This window comes from Phascolarctos cinereus, unplaced genomic scaffold (genome assembly GCF_003287225.1).
Source record: "Phascolarctos cinereus isolate Bilbo 61053 unplaced genomic scaffold, phaCin_HiC Scaffold_726;HRSCAF=1367, whole genome shotgun sequence".
Taxonomy (NCBI): Eukaryota; Metazoa; Chordata; class Mammalia; order Diprotodontia; family Phascolarctidae; genus Phascolarctos; species Phascolarctos cinereus.
The window spans coordinates 209,129,256-209,153,276 of NW_027556098.1; the positions used below are offsets into that span (position 1 = coordinate 209,129,256).

At 35.2% G+C, this 24,021-nt stretch overlaps 1 protein-coding gene across 1 annotated transcript in view; it reads left to right on the forward strand.

Annotated features, from left to right (window-relative positions):
- TTN (titin) overlaps positions 1 to 24,021 on the forward strand; it is a 329,039-nt gene that overhangs the window by 152,835 nt on the left and 152,183 nt on the right. The window contains 22 exon segments of the mRNA XM_078146156.1: positions 716 to 799; positions 1,622 to 1,834; positions 3,303 to 3,371; positions 3,584 to 3,658; positions 3,878 to 3,970; positions 5,202 to 5,396; positions 5,614 to 5,697; positions 5,901 to 5,972; positions 6,958 to 7,041; positions 7,344 to 7,463; positions 7,708 to 7,788; positions 8,010 to 8,245; positions 8,467 to 8,511; positions 10,234 to 10,303; positions 11,086 to 11,163; positions 12,664 to 12,756; positions 13,365 to 13,442; positions 14,461 to 14,529; positions 14,725 to 14,828; positions 14,959 to 15,238; positions 16,332 to 16,409; positions 17,204 to 17,284. Coding sequence (XP_078002282.1) covers positions 716 to 799; positions 1,622 to 1,834; positions 3,303 to 3,371; positions 3,584 to 3,658; positions 3,878 to 3,970; positions 5,202 to 5,396; positions 5,614 to 5,697; positions 5,901 to 5,972; positions 6,958 to 7,041; positions 7,344 to 7,463; positions 7,708 to 7,788; positions 8,010 to 8,245; positions 8,467 to 8,511; positions 10,234 to 10,303; positions 11,086 to 11,163; positions 12,664 to 12,756; positions 13,365 to 13,442; positions 14,461 to 14,529; positions 14,725 to 14,828; positions 14,959 to 15,238; positions 16,332 to 16,409; positions 17,204 to 17,284 — 2,382 coding nt within the window.

A 24,021-nucleotide genomic window follows, 5' to 3' on the forward strand; every position in this document is an offset into this window, starting at 1 on the left:
CTAGATACAAATTCTTAATTATGAGTTCCCAAAGATTTCTGATGTGTAGAAGTTCATGCCAGCAATTTCTTAAAAATGCAACTCCCTTAAAATAGATGAAAACTTTTTTTGCCTTGAAATTATTTTTGTCTAAAGTGTTTTATGTCATGTGTCTGTATAATTTACCTATTGGTTTAAATGCTTGTTTTTCATGGTGCATTTTTATGTGACATTTAATTCCTAAAATATTTTAATAACTCAGATTTTAACACAAAATGTAGTTAAACAAAAGGAACTCTTTCTTGTTTGATGGGGAACAAATCTTTCATCTGAGTTAGACAAATCTGTTTCTAATGCTTTACTTCAATTTTTCTGTGCTGTTTAGATTCCTTTTAACACCCTTTTATAAATGCTACTTATTGTATACAGAATTATGTCTCTTGTCCTTAAGGTGTCTGAAGAAGATAGAAAATGTGTTCGTTTGCAGTTGTAAAGATTGTAACTCTCTGGATTTACTAGCTTACTTCCTCTCTGTTAACTTGAATGTCTGTCTCTTGTGAGTAAGGCATGAAATTAGTACATGCCTACTTGCCATTCTTGATTTTTCCTAACACTTATATGAAAATTCTAAATAGGGTCATTCTGTGATTCTTCTTGACTTTTTGCATACAACACGCCTCCATATATACTTGCTCTTAATCATACAACTGAATGTTCATTATTACTCTTTTTAAAGTGGCAGAAGCCCAAAAGAAGATCATCCATGAGGAAAAAGTCACTGTCGCTGTTCCAAAACGAGTGGTACCTCCTCCCACTAAAGGTACATTTGCCCCTAGATTAAATATTGAAATGAAATATGAAACCAACTTCTTTGGACTGCTAGTCACCCAGTTTAACTGTTCTACTGCATCAGCAACTCATTGACTTAAGTTGAGTGGGTAGTAGGAAGTATTGTTCATGTCTTGAATTCCATCTTAATCACAGTTGGAAGGAGGGAGCTATGTTGTTAAACATCAAAGAGCGATGAGGTCTGCAATACCAACATAACGAGACAATGAATGGTGTCAGAAACTCTGTGGAATGACTAGAATTTTTAAATCGAGTGTATGCAAGTATGTATCAATATAATTATATAGCTAAGAGGCATCATGGTATAGGCAGTGGTGTCAAACTCAAACAATTGCATATTGACTTAAAAAACACAAATTAGCATTATCTATGTCACATTATATTTTTTATTTCTTTTGTTAAACCTTTTCCAATCACATTTTAATCCAGTTCCACCACACTCTGGAGATTTAGGGCTTGTTTGCTGGCCTTGACTTTGACAACTCTTGACTGTAGTGGACAGAGATCTGATTCTAAGCCACGAAGACCTGGGTTCAAGTCCCATTTCTGACATATAGTGACTATGTAACCCTGGGAAAATCAGTTAAACTCTCATTGCTTTGGTCAACTAAGACTGTCAGGTTACAGAGAAGATACTGACCAGCTTGGTACAGAGAGAGTTTCCTCAATCCAGGATTTCTCTACATTAATAAGATCAAAAACCTAGTCCCTATCCCTATCTTTTCTCTCTCTGTATGACATTTTATAAAATGTTCATTGAGTAAAATGCCTATTGTTGTCGATCTTATTCCAGAAGTGACAATCTCAGCTGAAGAAGAATGGACTTACACTCAAGAAGAAGAAAGAGTGTCTGAAGCAGTGCAAGAGGAGGAGGAGTATGAGGAGTATGAGAAATATGAATATGGAGAATATGAAGCATATGAGCCAACAAAAGAATATGATGAATATGATGAATATGAGTATGAACGCCGTGAGGCTGTCCATGAAGAATACATTTCAGTCACAGGTACGACTGAAACAATCAGGCGATCTTGATCCACTGTCAGATTGCCCCCTGAAGTCATAAGCTAGAAATGTTCAAGAAGGCAATGGATAACCAGTTCTTGGGGATATTACAGAAAAAAATTTCTTTCAGTGGGCAAGAGGTTGAACTAAGGGTACACTCAGGTGCCTTCCAACTCAACTCTGACTTCATTCTTGACGTTATACTTGTTTCAACTGAATTCTGAATTTAGGGTGCTGTAAGGACAGGGTGGGACCACTAAGTACTACAGATATAAAGCAAAATTAATAAATATTTGTTCAGTGGGGGAAAAAAGAAACAGTCAGTCAACAAGCATTGATTAAGCACCTACTATCAAAATGAGAATGATCTATGTAACTCTCAGAGAATTTCAGGTTCCATTATTCCTGAGTGAAATTTCAGCTTCCATTTTTTTGGCCTTAACAGGCCAAATAAGGTCTTATAGAAGACCTTGTATCTTCATCATCTCTCAAGTTTAAATCCTTCCTTTTGCACATATTTCTGTTCCAGCTTTTGACCTTCATTCTATCAATATCTTAAGTGACAGACAGGCCTTGGGCTCCAAAATACCCCTTTCCCTCCCACCATTATTCACGAAATAGCCATCACTGTCAGTCTTAAAATGATACAATGTTTTCCTATCAGTTTCTATGAACATGGAGGATTAGATGACCTCTCAGCTCTTTTCCAGATATAAATCTATGATAATATGACCCAAATTTCTGAACACTATTTATCTCAAAGCTGAAAATCACTGGGTGCACCCAGCTGCTGGGAACTCTTCTATCATCTGTTGGCCAGACATTATATAAAAAGGAAAAGTATACAGCAGAGTTCCTTCAGATAGGAAGGAAGTTTAAACTGTGTAAGCATTTGGTTTCTCTTTGAGGTTTTTTTTCCCTTCTACCATACTGTGAAATGGCTTAATATCCTTCAAGTTTGGAAATTGCTTGACTGACCAGAAAAATTATGAGTTAATTAACTTATAACTGGCTTTTGACACATTCACAGTTAAGAAAGTACCCCTTGTGGGCAGGAGAGAGTGAGTGAGAGAGAGAGAGAGAGAGAGAGAGAGAGAGAGAGAGAGAGAACAGGTTGGGGAGACAAATAAAAGTTTTACTAGTGTTGTTCTCCCTAAGTTTTAAGTTTTATAATAAAGTTTTTATTTTGAATAGAAAGTAATTCATATATTTTATTAAAGTCAATAGAAAGGTAGTAAGTACAATCTATTTTTGTTTAGACCTTTCATGGAAGATTCTACCTTTACCCTAGTAACCACATGCCCTATTCATGCAATTCCTTCATTTAGCATATGGGTAGATTTGGAAATTTGTTATAAATGAGATACGGAATTTCACCAATTCACAAAATGATTCTTTTGAATAATATTTCTTTTTTTCATGTTATTTCCCCAAATTCTTATGTAAATAAATGTTTTATGCTTTTAAAGAACCTGAGAAACCTGTTCCTGAAGAGAAAGTTCCTGTTCCCAGGAAACCAAAGGCTCCACCAGCTAAAGGTACAGTGGGGGGGGAGGGGAACTTGTTACATAAAACATCTGTTAGATAAGAAATATATGTTCTCTGTGTCTCTGTAAGAAAAATATATATTATAAAATACTTGTGGGCTTAAGCATGATCTTTATTATACTTCTTAATATTTTGTCATCACTACTCGAGTATTTGCGGTTCTTAAAAGGTTTAAAAGTCTCTTAAAATTAATATTTTAAAGTGCCTAAGAGAACCATCCCTGAAGAAAAAGTACCTGTTCCTGCTCCTGTGAAACTCAAACCTCCACCACCCAAAGGTACATTGGCCTGACATGAGAATGAACTCCAAAAGCATCTTCTTTATGTATTGTGAATGTGGTCCCACCGCCTAATGTTGTGTTCTTTGTCTTTATGGAGCGTGTTTTGTTTTTTTTAATCCTGATTCTTATGTTACATTGTTTGGGGGTGAACTTGTGTGTGTTCTATTGTGTTCTGTCGCTGGTTTTAATGTTCTTTACCAATTACTATCTTTAAAGTGCCTGCGGCGCCTAAGAAAGTTGTTGAAGAAAAAATACATATTGCAGTGACCAAACGAGAAAAAGAAAGGGTGATTGCACCCCCTGTCAAAGGTACAATCATCTCCTTGGTCAATCGGGGGCTGTTTGATGTCTTACTATCTTTTCAAATTCAGTTTGTCTTTCTTATGCTAGGTTTCATTTTGTAATCTTGTGTTTTGTAAATCCATTCCTAAGTTCTTAGAATGTCTGTTGTCTACTGTTTTGTAGGTATTTGTGTGATGTTTTGTAATTGTTACTGTTCTAAGAGAGTAGATAGTAGTAGTTATTTGTAATGGGAAATAGCCCCATACCAGATAATATCCACTGCTGATATATAATTATGTTGCAATACTAAATCAAAGCTTTCATTAAAAAAAACACACACACACACACACCTTAAAATTTGGCTTGAAGCTACACGTTTTCTTTGTGGTAAAAGTAGTGGTAAAATAACAAATAGTTTCTGGCTATTGTTGACCCCTAGAAAGATAATCCTTTAGTATTTTAAATTTATCTTCAATGGCTAAATAAATGTCTTACAGCTATTCAGAGTGAAATTTTTCTTTCCCAGTGAGGTCAATAGCTGTTTTGGGGTGGGGTTTTTTTGTTGTTGTTGCTGTTTTTTGGAGGGGATGATTGTCATTGAAAGGGAGGTTCGAATTTCTCTCTAAGAAAAATCTAATTTTGCAGGAAAATGTCATCTGTCACGAACAGTGAAATTATATTCCCCATGGAAATTAAATGATTTCATTATTTGCAATGATAAACTTATCCATAATGTGTAGCTGTTAGAAACATTACATTTTGGTTTCAGCTATCTCAAATATCTCTGCATTATTGTCCTGACCTTTTTTTGGCACCTATAAGATTCAGAATCAGTTTCTTGGAAAACAAAAAGTCATTTCTAGATGAATGATTACATACCTAACATAAAAGAGACAGCTATAATAAAATTGCATCTGCTCCATGTACCACAACCACTTAATGTCACCCAATTTGAACAATTCAATCTCCTTGTGATTACTATTTTAAGTGCCTGAGAAGAAGAAAAGGAAGTAGCACCACCTATTAGTAGTAGAGAATATCACTTCTTTATGTCAGGGAGAGTATTTATTGTCTTGTTTCCTGGTCTTTTCTAGTGTTACATTCATGTTCAGTGAGTGATACTTTGTGGGTCTCTTTGTGGGGAAAGAGGGGAAGCTATTATTTCTTCTAATGCAAATGGGCCTTTCACTTCAAGTTCTTTGGGTTTGATATGTAATTGAAAAGAAAAATGTCCAACCTATAAATGGTGTCTTTAAAGTGCCCAAAGTACCTAAGATACCAGAACCAGAACCAGAACCAGAACCAGAGATAGAACCAGAAGAAGAAGTTGTGCCTGAGGAAGAGGAATATGTCCCTGAGGAAGAGGAATATGTCCCTGAGGAGGAAGAAGAATTTATTCCTGAGGAAGAAGTTGTATCTGAGGAAGAAGTGATACCAGAAGTACCAGTCAAAGGTATATGACCTCTTTTGCCAAGAGAGACAAGCCAAGCGCCCTTTGGTGGGCTGGGGACAGAGAGTCAATCCTCGGTGTTAGCACCTCACTAAAACCCTGTTCTTGAAACAGCCCCCTTCACAAACTATCTAGCCTTGTCCCTTTGGTAGCTATTGTTATTTTACATACTTGACATGTCATCATAAACATTTCTGAATGGAAATCCTATCTTTAAAAGTGCCTGAAGTACCAAAGAAACCTGTGGTTCAGGAGAAGAAACCTGTCCCTGTTCCCAAAAAGAAGGAAGCTCCACCAGCCAAAGGTAGAGCCATTTATGGGCCATATTCACCTTATGCATGTAATGAATAGTCCTTCATTCAAAATTTTATGTTACATTTACTTAATTTTTTGTAAGTCTACGTCAATGGGTAGTTGTTACTGAGCTTGGGTAAAAGTGCTGTGTGATGATGATGTTGGTGAAGCTTAGGCAATTAGTTTATTAATACAAAAACAATCTCTTTAAAGTGCCTGAGGTCCCTAAGAAACCAGAGGAGAAAGTGCCTGTGCCTAAAAAAGAGAAGGCTCCACCTGCTAAAGGTACATTCACCTGTGATGCATTCACAGATTTATATTAGGATTTACCCAGGCAGAGCAATAAGGGTCACTTTGGCAAACTCCCCTTCTTATTAATAATGAATGGAAAAAACACTCAATTTGGGCTTCAAATCCTGGCTTTTCCACTTCCAGCATCTGTGACCTTGAATTAAACAGTTCCTCTTTCTGTGCATCAGTTTCTGCATCTGTAAAAGCCTCTTCTAGCTCTAAGTCCTATTAGGGACCTGTATGAATTAACCATAGTGTTAGTGCCAAGGTAAGAACTACCCCACTGGCCACAACAGATTACTTTATGTGTTTGTACTTCTGAAATTTGTCTTTGAATTATACTTGTGCTTGGTGTTTTGTTCCTCTTTTCAATGTTACAATAAACTCTTACTATAACACATAAGTATATTTAATATATCCATATACATTGACATTTTATTTAATATGTTTATTAAATATATTGTTATGTAGTAATGATGTATTTGTTAAATATGTTGTTTTGTATTAATATATTATTAATAATTAATATATTGTTGATGTGTTACTATGTTAATAATGTTGGTGTGTTTAATATTCAATATGTATATATTGAATCCATATTCAATGGATATTTGCTTATTTTAAATTAATCCATATATGGCTATATTAAGTAGACCAATGTTGAATGTTGATTAAAATATTAAATGTGTATATATGTTAAGTGTGCAAATATATGTATATATGTGTATGTTTAAAACAAAATAAGCGAAAGTTGTCACTTACCAGCTGTTACACACTGTGTTCCTCGCCAGTCAATGTTAAATAGTATATGTGAATGTCTTTTCATCTCTGTTGGAGGGAGCCATTATCATTGCGGTCATTCTTAATTCTGCCTACAGTAAAGCAATGTTTCTGTTTCAGATCATAATGTATTATACTATTGTCATGTCTTTGTATTTTAAAAAAATGAGATACTCAACCTAACATGTTGTCTTTAAAGTGCCTGAAGTACCCAAGAAACCTGTACCAGAAGAGAAAGTCCCGGTACCTGTCCCTAAAAAGGTGGAACCTCCCCCAGCCAAAGGTACATACACTTGTGTTGTATCTACAGTGGTTTTTTTCCATTTCAAAATGAAACGAAGTGCAAATATGAGGGTCTTATTTCTAGCTCTTCAAGCAGAAATCTCCTTGATGGCATTTCCCACAAGAAGAATAAAGTTATCTTATTTCAAAAGCTACCTTTATACTGGGATGGCCATTTTATTCCTTGTCTTGCATGTTTATGACCCTGCACATTAATGTATTATTTTGATATGGCATGAAAAGATTAAATTTTTCTAAAGCAATTGAAGAGCCCTATATTTACTTGAACATAATATTTTTAAGTGCCTGAAGTACCTAAAAAACCTGTACCAGAGAAGAGGGCAGTACCAGAGAAGAAAGAGGTACCAGAGAAGAAGGTGCCTACCCCAGTCCCGAAGAAAGTGGAGCCTCCACCAGCCAAAGGTACATTGTTTCTCCAATTAAAATGTACAGGAAAGAGTCAGTCTCATATTTTATATACGCTCACACATATCTACATCCATCCTTTTGTGTTTAAAAGGAATGGGATACTGCCTGAACTATGTATGCATGTTAAGTTTCACAGTTTAGACATTTGGACTCTTCTCCTTTCTTGGTATTTTTAAAAATCTTTTTCTATAAGAAATATAAAAGAATGCATTCTTAAAGTCAAATAATATCTTTCAAGTGCCAGAGGTGCCCAAGAAAGTTGTCCCTGAGGAAAAACCGGTACCTGTTATGAAAAAAGTGGAAGCTCCTCCAGTCAAAGGTACATTAATCATTAATCATTCTGCACATTACAGAATTATTTCAAGGAGAAAACTTTTCATTGTTTTCATAAGTCTCACTGTTTGAAATTAATGTTTTATAGAATTTCTTTTGAAATTGTTTTTTGCTGTTTTATCCTGCTTATTTCTTTCTTTGTGTTGTCCTGTTCTGGTTGCTCTCTATATAAACTAAGTTTTAAACAATTAAATAATGTCATTGAAGTGCCAAAGAAACCCGAGCCAGTCCCTGTTCCTGTGATTGTCCCTGAAGAAGAGGAAATTCCCTTTGAGGAGGAGGAGGAAGAAGTTCCATTCGTAGAGGAAGAAATTCCCCCAGAGGAGGAAGAACTTCCCCCTGAGGAAGAGGAGGAGGAGGAAGTTCCATTTGAAGAAGAAGAAATTGCACCTGAGGAAGAAGTTAAACCAGAAATACCTGTGCATGTACCAGGTATAACAGTTGTCTTTTGAAGTTCTCCAAAAAACATTGCCATCAACTTAATTCTCTCTCTATCATCTATCTCATGTCCCCTCTGTATTTTTGTGTTGTTTTATTCTTGAAAATTCTTTGACACATTTTTGGAAGTTCTGTGCTTATATGTTTTTTTTTCTGTAATGTGTCCTTTGAATGTGGTTTTTAATTTATTTAAATATAATGTTTTTAAGTGCCTGAGGTGCCTAAGAAACCTGTACCAGAGAAGAAAGTCCCTGTCCCTGCCCCTAAAAAAGTGGAAGCTCCACCAGCCAAAGGTACAACAAGCCCAAGAGAGTGTTCCTTATCTAATAGCCTTCATTCACACTTCTTTCCAGAACAGTTATGATGGAACTGGGTTTGAGGAAACCAACTATTTATGAAATTCAGTTAGGGTACCCCCAGTTTTGCTTTTAAAACTGCATTAAGGGGCAGCTAAGTGGTACAATGGATAGAGCACCAGCCCTGGAGTCAGAAGGACCTGAGTTCAAATCTGGCCTCAGACCAAACACTTGACACTAGCTGTGTGACCTTGGGGAAGTCACTTAATTCCATTGCCTAGCCAAAACAAAAATAAAAACAAAAAAAAAACCCAACTGCATTAAGATGCACTAAATTCAGATTATTTCTTTTTGTTGATTGTGTTATGTTGCTCAAAAATGAAAAAAATGAGCTTAACTGGCAGTGGGAGTCAATTTCACTATAAATTCTTATGATGCTTAATAATAATAGCTAGCATTTATGTAGTATCTACTGTATGCCAAGTGCTCTGCTAAGCACTTGACAAATATTATCTCATTTGATCTTCACAACAACCCTAGGAGGTGAGTGCTATAATCCTTATTTTCCAGTTGGGGAAACTGAGGCTGAGAGAGGTTAAGTGACTTGTCCAAAGTCATGTGGCTAGCAAGTGTTCCAGGCCAGATTTGAATTGAGATCTTTCTCTGGCCCCAGCACTCTATATGCATTGCCTTTTTGGCCTTTAATTTGAAAGTTTTTCTAAGTGTGTGAAGATTATGCAGTGCCTGGGCTAATTAACCCTATAAAAATTGAAGGAAAAAAAAACAGATCTGCAAGAACTTCATCATTCATCATAAACTATACTGAACCATGGTGTCTTTAAAATACCAAAAAAGAAAAAGTCCCCAGTGTTGGACAAAGAAATCATAACACTGAGCAGCAACAATATATACTGACATATGAAATCTCTTAATAGTTTACATATAGATCACATATGTATGCATCAATATATGTGTATACATGCATAGTTACAGCTGCCGTTAAGAGTTATATTCCCTAAATATTGTCATTTGACAACCATTTATTAAGTACCTACTCTGTGCAAGATACTGTGAAATCCTGCAAATACAAAGATGAAAACAAAATAATCCCTGCCTTCCATGAGCATGTATTATCTTACCAGTAGAATGGAGGGAAATCACTACATGGAATGAAATCTGGATTCCTTTGCTTTGCATTTCAATAATGTTTCTTGCTATGGTTTCAACAGCACCCATTGCTACTCTTTTTGGAGCAGCAGGAGGATTTATTAGCCATAGTGACATCAAGAAAAAAAAAAAGATTTATTAAATCTAATGCTGCCTGGCTACCTATATAGAGATTTTAAGTCAGGGATGTTATGTAGATGTTTGCTGAGTTCTAATACCAATTAAATGGTTTAACCATATTTGCTATCTAAAAGTCAAGTGGACTACTGCCCAGATCAGACTCCAAAGCCTAATTCCACCATAATGTTCAGAACTGGTCATTCTCATCATGTTCTTTACTAGAGTGCAGTTTTTCCTTATGTTTGTTTGTGTCTGGAGTTGGGGGGGGGAGAGACAGCTTAGGGTGGGTTTTGATCAGGGGTTCTTGTCCTTATACTGTGTGTCTCATATACATTCTTATTCTTTATGATGTGTCTTTTCAACTCAAAATGAAATTTTTGTCATGGAATAATGTCTTTAAAGTGCCTGAGGTGCCAAAGAAGAAAGTGGCTGAGAAAAAGGTGTCCATTCCCAAGAAAGAAGAGGTCCCTCCACCCAAAGGTACTTCAGCTTGTAAACAGATTAAAGTTTATTGTTCCATTCTTTCCATCAACAGTAAAATCAATGTCACCTACGTGTCTATATTTTTGTTCTAACCCAGTTTAACACTACTTTGTATTTATTGTCTTTTGGTGTCTAAAATAGACTTTTAAAATAAATAATCTCTTTAAAGTACCAGAGGTGCTTAAGAAAGCTGTGCCTGAGAAGAAAGTCCCCACGCCTGTTCCTAAGAAGGTGGAGCCTCCCCCAGCCAAAGGTACTTCACTAGACTAGATAGCTATGATTATATGTAACTAACGCAACTTTGCTCATATCTTTCACTTGTCATAAATGTCAAAATGTATCTTTCTTGAGTGGCATTTATGTTTATATATATGGAGTTTGTATTTGGAGTCATCTTCTTTTGTGATTATGTTGACTTTGTGGTTGTTGGGTCTGCCCCCAAAATAAAAAATACTAAATCCAAATATCTTTAAAGTGCCAGAAGTGACTAAGAAACCAGTTCCTGAAGCACGTGTTCCCAAAAAAGTAGAGGTCCCCGCACCAAAAGGTAGATAACCTCTTGAATAGATTTATAGTTTTGTAACATAAAACTCTCTTCTAAAAAAAAAAAGTCTCACTAACCCATTCGTTGAAAGGTTACTGTCCCATCATATATGTGTCTGTTCTTATTTCCTCCTTCTTGCAATGAAAAATCAGAAACTTGCCCCTTTTGTGTTTCTTTTGTTCTTGCTGTGTTGTAAGTATTCTAAAGCTCCTAAAAGCAACTAATATCTTTAAAGTCCCTGAGGTACCTAAGAAAGTGGAAGAAAGATTACCACCTGCTCTCCCTCAAGAGGAAGAAGCCCCACCAGTTGAAGGTAGATAAGTTCCCAACCATACAAAGAGATCTAATTTGTCAATGTTTCTGTCTTTCTTCATTTCTCTAATACTTGGCAAACTGAATTCATATTTTGTGTTCATATGTGTGAAAATCAGCACTGGCCTATCTATCTAGGTCCAAAAAACAAAACCAAACAAAAAAACTCTTATTCATCTAAAAGATGGGTTATAGTAGGTCTAAAAATTTGAAAACCATTCTCTTATTTTGTTTAGTTTTGTCTGTGATCTGTTTGAAGTGGAATTACATATTTGTTATATGTTTATCTATGAATTGGCATATTTTGTTGGTGTTGTTCAGTTGTTTCAGTCACGTCTGACTCTTCTTGATGCCATTTGGGTTTTTTTTGGTAAAGATACTGCAGTGGTTTGCCATTTCCTTCTCCAGCTCATTTTACAGATGAGGAAACTGAAGCAAGCAGGGTTAAGTGACTTAGGGTCACATAGCTAGTAAGTGTCTGAAGCCAGATTTGAACTCAACTCTAGGCCCTGCCCGGTATCTACTGTACCACCTAGCTCCCCTGAATAGGCATAAGCCAGACCAATAAGGTTTAGGATTCACTAAATAGAGAACATTGTGATATGATAGAAAAAGGAATAGGCTGGCAGAAGATCCTGAATGTAGTTCAAATTCTTAGACTAATAGTCTGTATACAACTTAATGCAATAATAAAAATGACAGTTCACATTTATGTAGTGCTGTCAGGTTTAAAAATCATTTTTCTTCACATTAAGCTTTTGAGTAGATAGTGAAAGTATTATTACACCTATTTTAATCAGTCAATTAACAAGTATTTATTAAGCACTAAATATATGCCATGAATTGTAATCAGTACTGGAGATATAAAGAAAAAAAACAATAATTCCTGCCTTCAAGGAGTTTACATTCTAATGTATAACATACAAGGTACATACAAAGTAGAAACGAGGTAAGCTTAGAAGGAAAAGCACTAGCAAATACCAGGTAAGGCCTCCTGGGGAATTAGGCAATTGAGCTGAATCTTGAAGAAAGCTGGGGATTTTAAGACGCAGGGATAGAGAAAGAGAGAGAGGACACCAGGACAGCTAACACCAAACCATTACACATGAGGAGCCTGAGGCCATCTAGCTAGTAAGTCTTGGAACCAGAATCTGAACTTTGGCCTTTGTTACTCCACAGTGCAGTGCTCTTTGCACTGTTCCTCAACATCTCTCAAACTCTTCAAATAAGCTGGACTTGTTTTCCTTATCTGTAAAATGAAGTGGTTGGCTAGATTGTGTCTCAGGCCTCTTCTAGCCCCAATATTCTATGATTTGGCAAGGCTCATACAACTTGTAAAAAGCTAATGATTTTTTTAAAAAATTTCATGTTTGGTATACGCTTACCTGGTGTATACCAGTCAATTGTATGTTCAACATCAAGATGTGTTTTGTGTTATCGTTTTCAGTCACATACTCATTAAATTATCAAAATAACTCACAAAACCACTAATATTTTTAAGTGCCTGAAGAACCTGAGGAAATTCTTTCAGAGGAAGAAATACCTGAAGAAGTTCCTATCATAGAGGAGGTTGAGGAAGTTGCACCACCCATAGGTACATCAATGTTATATGAGAATTGGGTTTTTTAAATACCCTCAGGCCTCTGGTCTTTCTCAGTATTTATTCAAACCTTGGAGGCTTTCTGAATTTTTTTTTTGTGAATTCTAGTTGGTAAAAGATGATTGCTGAAAGTTGAAACTATCTAATTGAATGGTTGAAGTGTTCTTTATTTCATTCCAATTATAGCTATTTGTTCAAAAAACATTATAGTGAGAGATGGAACGCTTTCCCCTTCTTTTGGTTGACATTTTCTATTGACAGGGTTACACATTTCTATTTTATCCTAGTTCTCATTCCTTCTTTTTCCCTTAAAAATAGAATGTGAGAAATCAACTTTTGAGCAAAACGGATTCTTTTATTTCAACTCAAGCCATTATTCTTGAAATGAACTCTTTCATTGCATTTTAGCCTCTGCTTACATTTTAGAGCACATAGTATTTTAATACCCTTTGAAAGACAAAGTTTAAGTCAGAGAATCATTAGATGTCCAACATCTTTTAACCTTAAAGTTCAGTGTAGTTTTTATTTATTACTGTAGTGTTGTTGTTTTTGTTCTTTGCTCTGCATAAAAGTCTTTAATCACTCTTCAAATATCTTTCAAGTGCCTGAGGTGGTTAAGAAAGCCATCCCTGAAGCCCCTGCTGTTGCTCCTAAAAAAGAGAAGCCTCCACCAGTTAAAGGTATAACCAATATCACGAAAATGAAAACAAATTTGGCATCCACACAGTCACTTAAATGGCAAAGTTGTGACTGACACAAGTAACAGCCATACAAATATACATTTTTCCATACACTTATTTTACTTTTTCAGCATAAGGATAATTATTAGTGATATTACTGGCATTCACATTTTACTTTATCAATTTCTTCATGAAAATACCTGAGTATGTATTTCCTTTCTAACCTAAATTCTTCTTCATGATTCTATCCTAAATATTCTCTTCTTTTATTGGCTCAGAAAGAGGAAGTAGTTTATTCCATGGCCTGAGGGAAAAGTATAGATTTCCACTGAAATTCTTCTATCAGATACTGCTATGCATTCCTCCCTCTGCTAGCCACTCTAAAAAAAGTCCTCCTAATTTTTGGTAGCTGATTTCAAAGAGAATGACTTAGTAGTACAAATCATTAAATGACTTTAATATTTCTACCATAATCTTCTGTTCAGTGTTCCTTTAATAAGGAATGAGCCCCAATGTCCTTTCTCTATTCCAAAACCACCTTAAATTATACAAGAGGAAAAAAATCTGCCTCTATATATCCTAATTATATAGTCCTTTTCTTGATTTAAAAAAAAATCATAGTGCAATAGTTCCCTAAAGAACATTGTGCACATATGAGCTCCAAATTAATATTTGACAATGATTACTTCAAACAGGGTTTTCTTCATTAAGGGTTGCTGAAGCAGGTCCTACATGAGTGAATTCTGTTATTAGTAAAGGGAGTAGCACAGGTCATTTTAAAGAAGTTTATAAAAAAATTTTCTTTTGAGCCTGAATTTGATCAGCCCAGAGTAGTGATATGGGGAAAAGGTCTCTGTTTTACTTGAAAACAGTACCTCATATCTAACATTCCACAACATTATTCCTGTAATTTTCAGTTATAAGTATATTCCTTGTTTTCTTTATTTTTGTTTTATATTTATTTTGAAATGTCAGCATTGTAAAATTACTAAAAAAAAAAATCCTAATATCTTTAAAGTGCCAAAGAAACCTGTACCTGAAGAAAAAGTACCTGTTATTCAGAAAAAAGAGCCTCCTCCAGCTAAAGGTATATCTTCTTCTCTTTGGCTTATTAAATAATGCACTGCAACTTCATCTTTTCTTCAATAAGCATTTGTGTTGTCCCTGAGTCTCCGTGTGTTATTCTTCTTTAGTTCCATGGTGTATATGACCTAGCTTTATATTACTAGGTTCATCTTAATGTTTTACATTCTTAAAAAAAATGAATACTCTATCTTTAAAGTGCCTGAAGTACCCAAGAAAGTCCCAGAAAAGAAGGTTCTTCTACCTAAAAAGGAGGTGGTTGCCCCTACCAAAGGTACAACAACAATTCTCATTACAAGCTTTGTTTTGAATGTGTAGTGTATTTGTTTCCTGAGTAGCTTTTTTCACATTTCTTGTAACATTTCTTTGTAAACTTTCACCCTCGTCTTTTATATACCACTTCCAACCTCTTAAAGTGGAGACAATTGCAAAGAAAACCCTCCAAGAAGAAAAAGTATCAGTCGTCTTCCACAGACAAGAAATAGTCCAAGAAGTGCTGGAAATAGAACACGAAGTTGAAGAAGTGGTTGAGGCTAAAGAAGTGGAGGAGTTCTTTGAGGAGGAGGAAGAGGAGGAACAGGAGGAGTTCTTTGACATTGAAGAAGAACGTAGAGAGGAAGAAGTCCTGGAAGCTGAAGAAGTCTATAGAGTCAAAGAAGTAATTGAAGTCGAAGACGTGGAAGTGACTGTCAAGCCCACACCTCCTGAGAAAGGTATACGGCATTCTCCAGTTATTCACACTCTTCACATCTTTCTATCACTAACTTTCTTTAAACACATAGGCTCCCACTTACTAGCTGTGTGATCCTGGGCAGGTCACTTAATCTCAATTGCCTCACCAAAAAGCAACAACAACAAACCACAGTCTCCCTTTGGATTAGATGCTTATACCTTAATATCATTTCTGCAAGAGAATCAGGAAAATTTTAATTCTTTGGCTCACCTATTGTAATGAATTAGATATTAATTTCCCCAAAACGTCTCAATCCAAGTTTGCTTTCTAAAGGAAAGATGAAAACATTTGATCCTTATTAATTTGTTGAGCCAGCTTTATTGAATTAGGAGCAACTAATCATTTTTGAATGTAACTGAAGTTGCTACCAATCTCAAAATAACTAGTTAGTGCAGCCAAAGAACTAATTAGTTCAGGAGAAGAAAAAACAATCCAACATAAAGGTGAAATAGCTCATTTCTTAACTAATGTTTCCCCTGGTTATTATGGTCTTGTGTAGACATTGCCTAAAGATAGTATTAGAATCTTGAATCTTTTTATTGTTTTTTTTTCTTTAAAACCACTTAAAAAGACATTGAAATACATACATAAACACAAATTTCTATAAGGCAGACCAGTTCCTTCATACCGAGAAGAAATAAAAGCAGAAAATATTGAAATGTAGTATCCTTTTGGTCCTTCTAGAAAAATTACGTAGTACATTAAATATAAGAAAATAAATACATATCTGCCATTACGTAGACTAGAGAGTCATGGATGTTTAATTCAGTTTAACAAATATTTATTGGGTGCCTACTAAGTGCAAAATACTATTCCAGGTGCTAAGAATATAAAGACAAAATTTAAGTATGCTTTGCCAACATAAAGTTCATATTCTCTTAATACAAATGAAAGGCTTATAAAGCATTGAGGTTCAAAGCATGTACAAAAACTAATCACGTAATTTAAGTGAAAAATGTTTTATTATGTTTCCCCAACATCACTTTTTGGATTAGTATATGTAGTATTGTGAGATTTTTTTCAAGATTTAAATGTTCTAAACAAAATCAAAACAAACCCTAATATCTTTGAAGGGCCTAAAATTGCTGAGAAAGTCATCCCTCCCAAAAAACAACCTACCGTTGTACCTCGAAAAGAGCCACCAGCAAAAGGTATTTCATTGATTAAACAGTTCTTCTCATTTAATCTTGTTGTACAACATGCATGTAAAGTTAGGACCTTCATTGCTTTATGATTTTATGTTCTGTTTTGTGCTTTCTTTCTATGTTCTGCATTTTTGAAATTTCTAAAACCAACTAATTTATTTTTTTTAATTTTTTTTCCAACTAATTTCTTTAAAGTGAAGTCCCTAAGGAAGTTTTCCTGTAAAGAAAATATCAGTTGATCTACCCAAGACTCTCAAAATAACACAAACTAAAGGCTTAAATCTTTCCCAACATCCTGGTGATCCCCAATTCCCTTCTGTTGAGATTAATTCTTCACAAATTCATGTCTGTCTTTTATCTGTAACATTGTTAGTATTACTTGATGTCTGTGTTCTGTTAATGTTTCGTATGTCTCTTAAAAATTTTCCAACTTAAAATAAACTAATATCTTTAAAGTGCCCGAAGTGACCAAGAAAGTTATCATAGAAGAGAAAGTACAAATTACTCCACCAAAAAAGCCAGAAGTACCACCTCCTAAAGGTACATTGCTCATTTAATTTTTGTCAAATAAATAGCTGGTTTGCTTGCTCTAAAAATGAAAGATTCCCTTGGTTTTTTGTGGTTTATGTTTACTGTCAAAATTCAGCCAGAGCAATCATTGTGATGTGCGTGATGAAGTTAAGTCTGCACTGTCCTACCTTTTAGCAATGCTTTGATCTGTGTCTTTATACTTCTTTTATCTTGTTTGTTTACAAATCTTTATAATTTGGAAAATTAAGAAAAAATTGCTGTCTTTAAAGTGCCTGAGGTGCCCAAGAAAGTCATTCCAGAAAAGAAGATACCTGTTCCAGAGGAACCTGAAGCCCCTCCTCCAGCTAAAGGTACACACTTTCCTTATATTATATGGCAGGGACAATCTCCAAGTCTTTTGTCTTTGTCTTTATTTTATCCAAAATATAAATGATATTTTTTCAGTTTGTGGGGAGAAGAGAGGTAGACTGCTCTTCTTTCTATAGGTCATGATGTGTGAAGGGATGGCTTTGGAATTAAGCTTAATTTCATATTGCATAACGTGCTTATACTATAGAATTAGATAGAGAGTGGGAAGAGACCTCAGGGACCATCTAGTCCAGGAGAGGGGAACCTGCGGCCTTGAGGCTACACATGGCCTTATAGGTCCTTGGGTGCAGCCTTAACGTTTTGCAGAACAAATCATTTTATTATGTTCTGTGTTTGTTCTGAGAAGTTTGGATCCAGTCAAATGGCTATACTTGAGGACCTAGAAGGCCACATGTAACCTCAAGGCTGCAGGTTCCCCACATCTGATAGTCCAACTCCATCATTTTTCCAGTTGAAGACACTGAGCCCAGGAAGGAAAGTGACTTGCCCAAGGGTCACATAGATATTAAGCATTAGAAGTAGGATTTGAACCCAGCACCCTTTTCACTATACTGCCCTATAAGGGCAGGTTAAAAAGTTAGGATCTGGTAGGGGCAGGCAGGTAATGGTGGGCGACTAGATCTAAAGCCAACTGGTGGGGCAGTAGAGTCAAGAAGACCTGAGTTGAAATCTGGATTTAAACACATAAACTGTGTGACCCTGGGTAAGTCACTTAACCTCTGTTTGCCTCAGTTTCCTCATTTGTAAAATGACTATAATATTACCTCACAATGCTGTTGTGAAGAGCAAATGAAATATTTGTAAAAAAACACTTAGTACAGTGCCTGGCACATAGTAGGCACTATAGAAATGATTATTCTGGGGCCGCTAGGTGCAGTGGATAAAGCACTGGTCCTGGAGTCAGGAGGAACTGAGTTCAAATTTGGCCTCAGACACATAATACTCACTAGCTGTGTGACCCTGGGCAAGTCACTTAACCCCAACTGCCTCACCAAAAAAAAAAATGCTTATTCCTGCCTTGCTTCACTTCCTAGGAAATAGAGACTATGAAAGCAACAGTTAATCTGATAATATTAATATTATCTGATTATATTAATAATCTGATCTCTTAATTAATATAATAATTAATCTGATAATATTAATATTAAGTATTGATAGAAGACATTCTATTCTTCCTACCAAAACAACTTCCTTTGGAAAAGTTTGCTGCTAAGTACTATAAATGAGTATCCTATAAAAGATAATAGAAAAATACAACATGGTCAGAATGTTAACATACACAAATCAAGGAATTACTAAACAAATTTACATATGGATAGCCCTTGTTAAATATCTCTTTTATTTTCTCTTGATATTTTATATGCAATTTTGGAATTCTCAAAAATAATTTTTTTTAAAAAACCTAATATCTTTAAAGTACCTGAAGTACCAAAGAAAGTTGTTCCAGAAGCGAAAGTTCCAGTTGCTGTTCCTAAAAAACCAGAGGCACCACCTGCTAAAGGTATCTATGACTTATTTCACAATGGTGAAATAATTGTTCTTTGTTTATCTGTCTGAGAGTGTAATAGGTTTAGAAAGAATAAGTGTATGTGTGTATGTCTGTGCCTTTACAAACTTTGTATTTCCCTCATCCTTAAAATTCATAATACATTATATTTATTCTTGAATAAATTCACAACAATAAAACTACTAATATCTTTTAAATCCCTGAGGCCTAGGAAGCTATCCCAGAAGAGACCTATAGTGGTTTCTAAAAACTCAGAGGTTTACTTTTCATATATATCTTAATTTGTAGAACTCCAAATTACGTGAAGTATAAAAGATGAAGAAAGATACCAGAGGCTCACCTTTGTTTATATCTGACAAACCCAGAACAATCCCTAGACTCTGAATTGTTGCTTATGCACTGAGACAAGCAAGGAATAATACTAGTAGCAATTTGTTAGGGGCAGAGTAGAATGGAGAACTATGAGGTCCCTAGCCGGTAGGTTGATTCATTAGAGCACCAAAATGTAATGGGGAATGGGGAGTTTTTAACAGAATGGAAAAGAGTTTACCCCAAACTCATAGATTCCATATTTTGATGAGCAAAGGACCACAGATTGCAATCTCACATTCTAAATCTATTCTTATTATTTTAACCACCTTTAATTTTAGTGATTAATGTGCGTCTCATGTCATGTCATTATTATTACTGTTCCTTTTCTATCTTTGAAACTCCTCTAAATGTATAAAAACTAATATCTTTTTTAAGTACCTGAAGAGTCCAAAGAATTGATCCTGAAAGAAAAAGAACCTGTATCTGTTGTACTTCCTAAGAGTAAGGGATCCTAACCCAGTATAGGTAGACAGACGTCAGCCATGATCTAAATTTGAAAAAAGGTTGTCTTTGATCCTGAAAGCTTGATATTTCCCATTTCTCTTCATCATTCCTAAATATTAACTTACTAATATCTTTTAAGTGCCTGAGCTGCCCAAGAAAGCCATTCCAGAAGAGAAAATCTCTGTGACTCTTCATGAAAAGAAAAGAGCTCTATCTGCAAAAGGTACATTTCACCAACACCAAATCCAGAAGATCTTTGATTTCAAGACTCAAAAATTACAGGCTGTGTCTACTTGAATAGTATTTTTTCTGTCTTCTTAACTACTAAATGTTAACATTGTCTCAATGTACTAATATCTTTAAAGAGCCCAGTGTACCCCGAAAATTCACCCAAGAAGAGGAGATATTGGAGCCTATTCCTAAAATAACAGAGCAACTTCCAACAGAAGGTATCTGTAAATGATCAAATTGTGAAGAAACAACTTTTTCCATAGTCTAGAGAAATACATTTACTATTTTTTTCTACATTTTTGCACCTACTAAATGCTAAACTACTAATATCTTTAAAGCACCTGGTGTATACAAGAAAGCTGTGCCAGAACAGAAACTGCTTACACATTTACCCCCAAAGCCAGAAGCTCCTTCAGCACAAGGTATAAATCCTGAGAATAAAATTCCACATTATATTTTGTTTAAAAAAATGTATGATGTACATGTAGCTTGTGTCCCAGTCCAGTATGTCTCTGAAGTTTCTAAATATAAAAATACTAATATCTTTAAAGTGCCTGAGGTCTCCAAGAAAAGTGCTCCAGAAGAAGCATTTCCTGCTAGTCCTAAGAGGGAGGAGACCCCAACACCAGGTATCATTCCTCATTCATTCCAGCCAGAAGAAAATAACTTTCTCGTCTTGTGCTCTGGAAAGCTACTCGTCTAAATGTGCTTAAAGATGCATTCCATTTATCTGTGATGCCTAATGTAAAAATACTAATATCTTTAAAGTCACCAAAGTTTCAAAGGAGAATGTCTTCACCAAACCAAAAGTTGCACAAGGTACAGATCTCCAGTAATCAGAATTTACACTACAGGGTAGAGAAGAATATTGATCTTTTTCAATGGAAAATTGCTTAGGGTATAAGGTTTTCCTTTTATGCTTATGATTTCTAAAAGTAAGGCCATTGATATCATTAGAATATTACAAGTATCCAAAGATAGGATCTTTAACAGAAAAAGTACCAAATGTTTTTCCTCCTAGAACTGAAATTGCTTCATTTTGTGACATTAAAACCTGTTTCGATTGGTTAAACTCATCTTCTTTGAGACAGAAAACTTTGGATTGAAATTCAGGGTGGTTATCACCTAATGATACTGAGGTCTTCTTATGGACCTCAACTGAGCATTAACTTCCCAGAAGCATAGGTAATATGGAAATTCCAGAAATTTAGTATGAGTCAATTATAATCACTTTTTGGGGTCCACAATAAGCACTATTAAAAACAAAAACATCAATTAAGTGATGTTCTACAATAGGAATAACAGAGAAATATTATTAGGTGCAAATGTAGTCCAGGAAAGAGAATACTAGCTCCAGTGCTAGAGCACCCTGGTTCAAAGAATCCCTGCCTCTATTAGGTTTTAACCTATGTGACCTTGAATAAATCACTTAACCTTTCTCAGTTTCCTCTTCTGTAAAATTAAAGAGTTGGACTAGATGGCCCCTGAGATCCTTTCTAGCTCTTAAAGTCCTAAGACTCACTGATCTGATATACTTTCTATTTATTTTATACATTGCACCTATGATGTCATTGAAACACTGTTCATTCTAATCCACACTGAACTGGAAGGAACCCCAGATGAGGAAATCCCCATCTATATTTGCTGTATGATTTACAATCTTAGAGAGTAGCCTGAGGTCAATGATTAATCAACTATTATTATCCTAATTGTTTTAATCATAGTTGATATCCTTCTAGAATAACATACAGAACAGGAGCCTATTAAAGCTATAGGTCGATTCTGTCCCTTTACTTTTTTTTTGTCCCACAACCTCTATTTTTAAACAGGTCAGTCCTTTCCTTTGAAACTACGTAAAACACACCAGAATATATAAAACCGTTTAAAAACATCCATAATAGTGATTTTCTTACATTATTGAGTAAACTCTTTCATAAAAAGGATATCTGGAGGTCTTAAAAGTGTTTTCTCTGTTTTATAATCTTTATATTTTTTATTGTTGTTCAGTTGTTCAGCTGTGTCCAACTCTATATGACCCCACGGATTTTTTTACATGGGATTTTCTTAGCAAAGATACTGGAGTGGTTTGCTATTTCCTTATCTGGTGTGTCCCCATTTTACAGATGAGGAACTGAGGCAAACAAGGGTTAAGGGTCATACACCTAATAAGTGTCTGAGGCCATATTTGAACTCAGATCTTCCTGACTCTAGGCCTGGTGCTCTGTACCACCTAGCTGTGCCTTTCCTTATCTATCCTTTATGTAAAATATTTATCCCTTTCAAAGTATCTGAAGTACAAAAAGAAGTCCCAGGTGACGCACTAGTCTGTGTCATTCCCCTCAAATTAAATAGCTAAAATAATAAATAAATTAGAAAGAAGAGATATTTCATGTTAAGGTAAGAGAATTTTTTTTCATAGTTCATATCTGTGATTTTATCAGACTTTATCACCGTTGTGGATATTCCCTATCTGCAGAGCAACAACTTGTCAATATCTTAGCAGCTTAGAAACCTGTCTAAGGCATTGAAACATTAAGTGACTTTCATGTAGTCACATAACTTGAATGGTCAAGCAGGGCTTGAAGCCTTCCTGACGTGAAGGCTAGTCCTGCAGCCACCATACCAAGCTAGCTGTCTTAAAGCAAATTATATCATAGCAAATATAAGAGGTAGTCAATTCCTAGATTTTATACAAGTCAGTCCTTCCCCATTTCTGAATAGGCCAGAACTTGCAGGATATGCACAAACAGTTATTAAACATCCAAAATAGAAATTTCCTCCTGTTACTCACCAGATTCTGAAATGGAGAAGGTTCCTTGTGGTCTTAAAAACTTAAAAGCCAGTATAAGATGCATTTTTTCTGGTATAATTTTCTATACTCTTTATGATTTCTAGAATTAAAATTAATATTTTAAGTACCTGGGGTGACCAAGGAAACTCTCCCTGAAAAGAATGCCTAATCATGTCACCAAAGAACCAATAACCTTGCCTGTTAAAGGTACATATCACCAACTAGGATTTAGGGTATCACCAATTTGATACATATCACCAATTTGATACATATCACCAATTTGAGTTAGAGAAAGGAAAAAAACTATTCTTGAAAATTAGTGTGATGTGTCACTCTGATGAACGTTTTTAACTGCTTTTCATAGTTGCTAAGTGTAAAAACACTAATATCTTTTAAGTGCCTAAGTATCCCAAAGATGTCCCTGAAAAGAGAATGACTGTGGCAATCCTCAAAAAGCAAGAATGGTCACCACCTAAATATATTTTAAATAAATACATTTAAATAAATATATTATTATTTGTCATATTATGGGTGGACCAAATTCTTTCTTAACTTCAAAATAACTTTGGGTTTTTGGATATAGTTATTATTTCTACTGGTTTTTCATAACCCCTAAAAATAAAAATAATAATATTTTTAAAGTGCCTGAAGCTACCCCAGAAGCTGTCCCTGAAAGAAAAGAACTTCAAAAGCCAGAAGTAAAACCAATTCAAGGTATATGCTTCAACCCAATAGATTTTGAGGGGGAAACCCCACCAGCTTTCAACATTAGTGTTACTGTGTACGTATTATATTTAACTGCTAAGTGTAAAATTACTAATATCTTCAAAGTGCCTGAAGCCCCCAAAGAAGTGGTCCCTGAGAAGAAAATGCCTGTGGCTGTTCCCACCAAACCAGAAGCTCTACCTGCTAAAGGTATATGTCACCAATCAAGTTATTTGGAAAGAAGAATGTCTTGTCTTCTGTTACTGAAAATATTCTGAAGTCTATGTTGAACTCCCTAATGCCCAAGTATAAAAAATATTATTATCTTTAAAATGTCTGATTCTCCAAAAAGCTGTGAAAAGAAAATATCCATTGCTGTTCCCCCAAAACTAGAAACCCTGCCTGTTAAAGGTATAACCACTAGTCAAGTAAATCTAAAAGAAAAAAAAGTGTCATCTTCTGTTACTAAAAATTTTCTAATGTTTCTATTAAGTTTCATAACTTCTAAGTTTTCAAAATACTAATATCTTTAAAGTGCCTGAAGTTCCCCAAGAAGTTATCCCAGAAAAGAAAGTACGTGTGGCTCTACCAAAAAAGCCAGAAGCCCCACCTGTTAAAGGTATCTGTCACCAGTCAAGCAAGTCCTCCACTCTTGAAAATCAGATTGC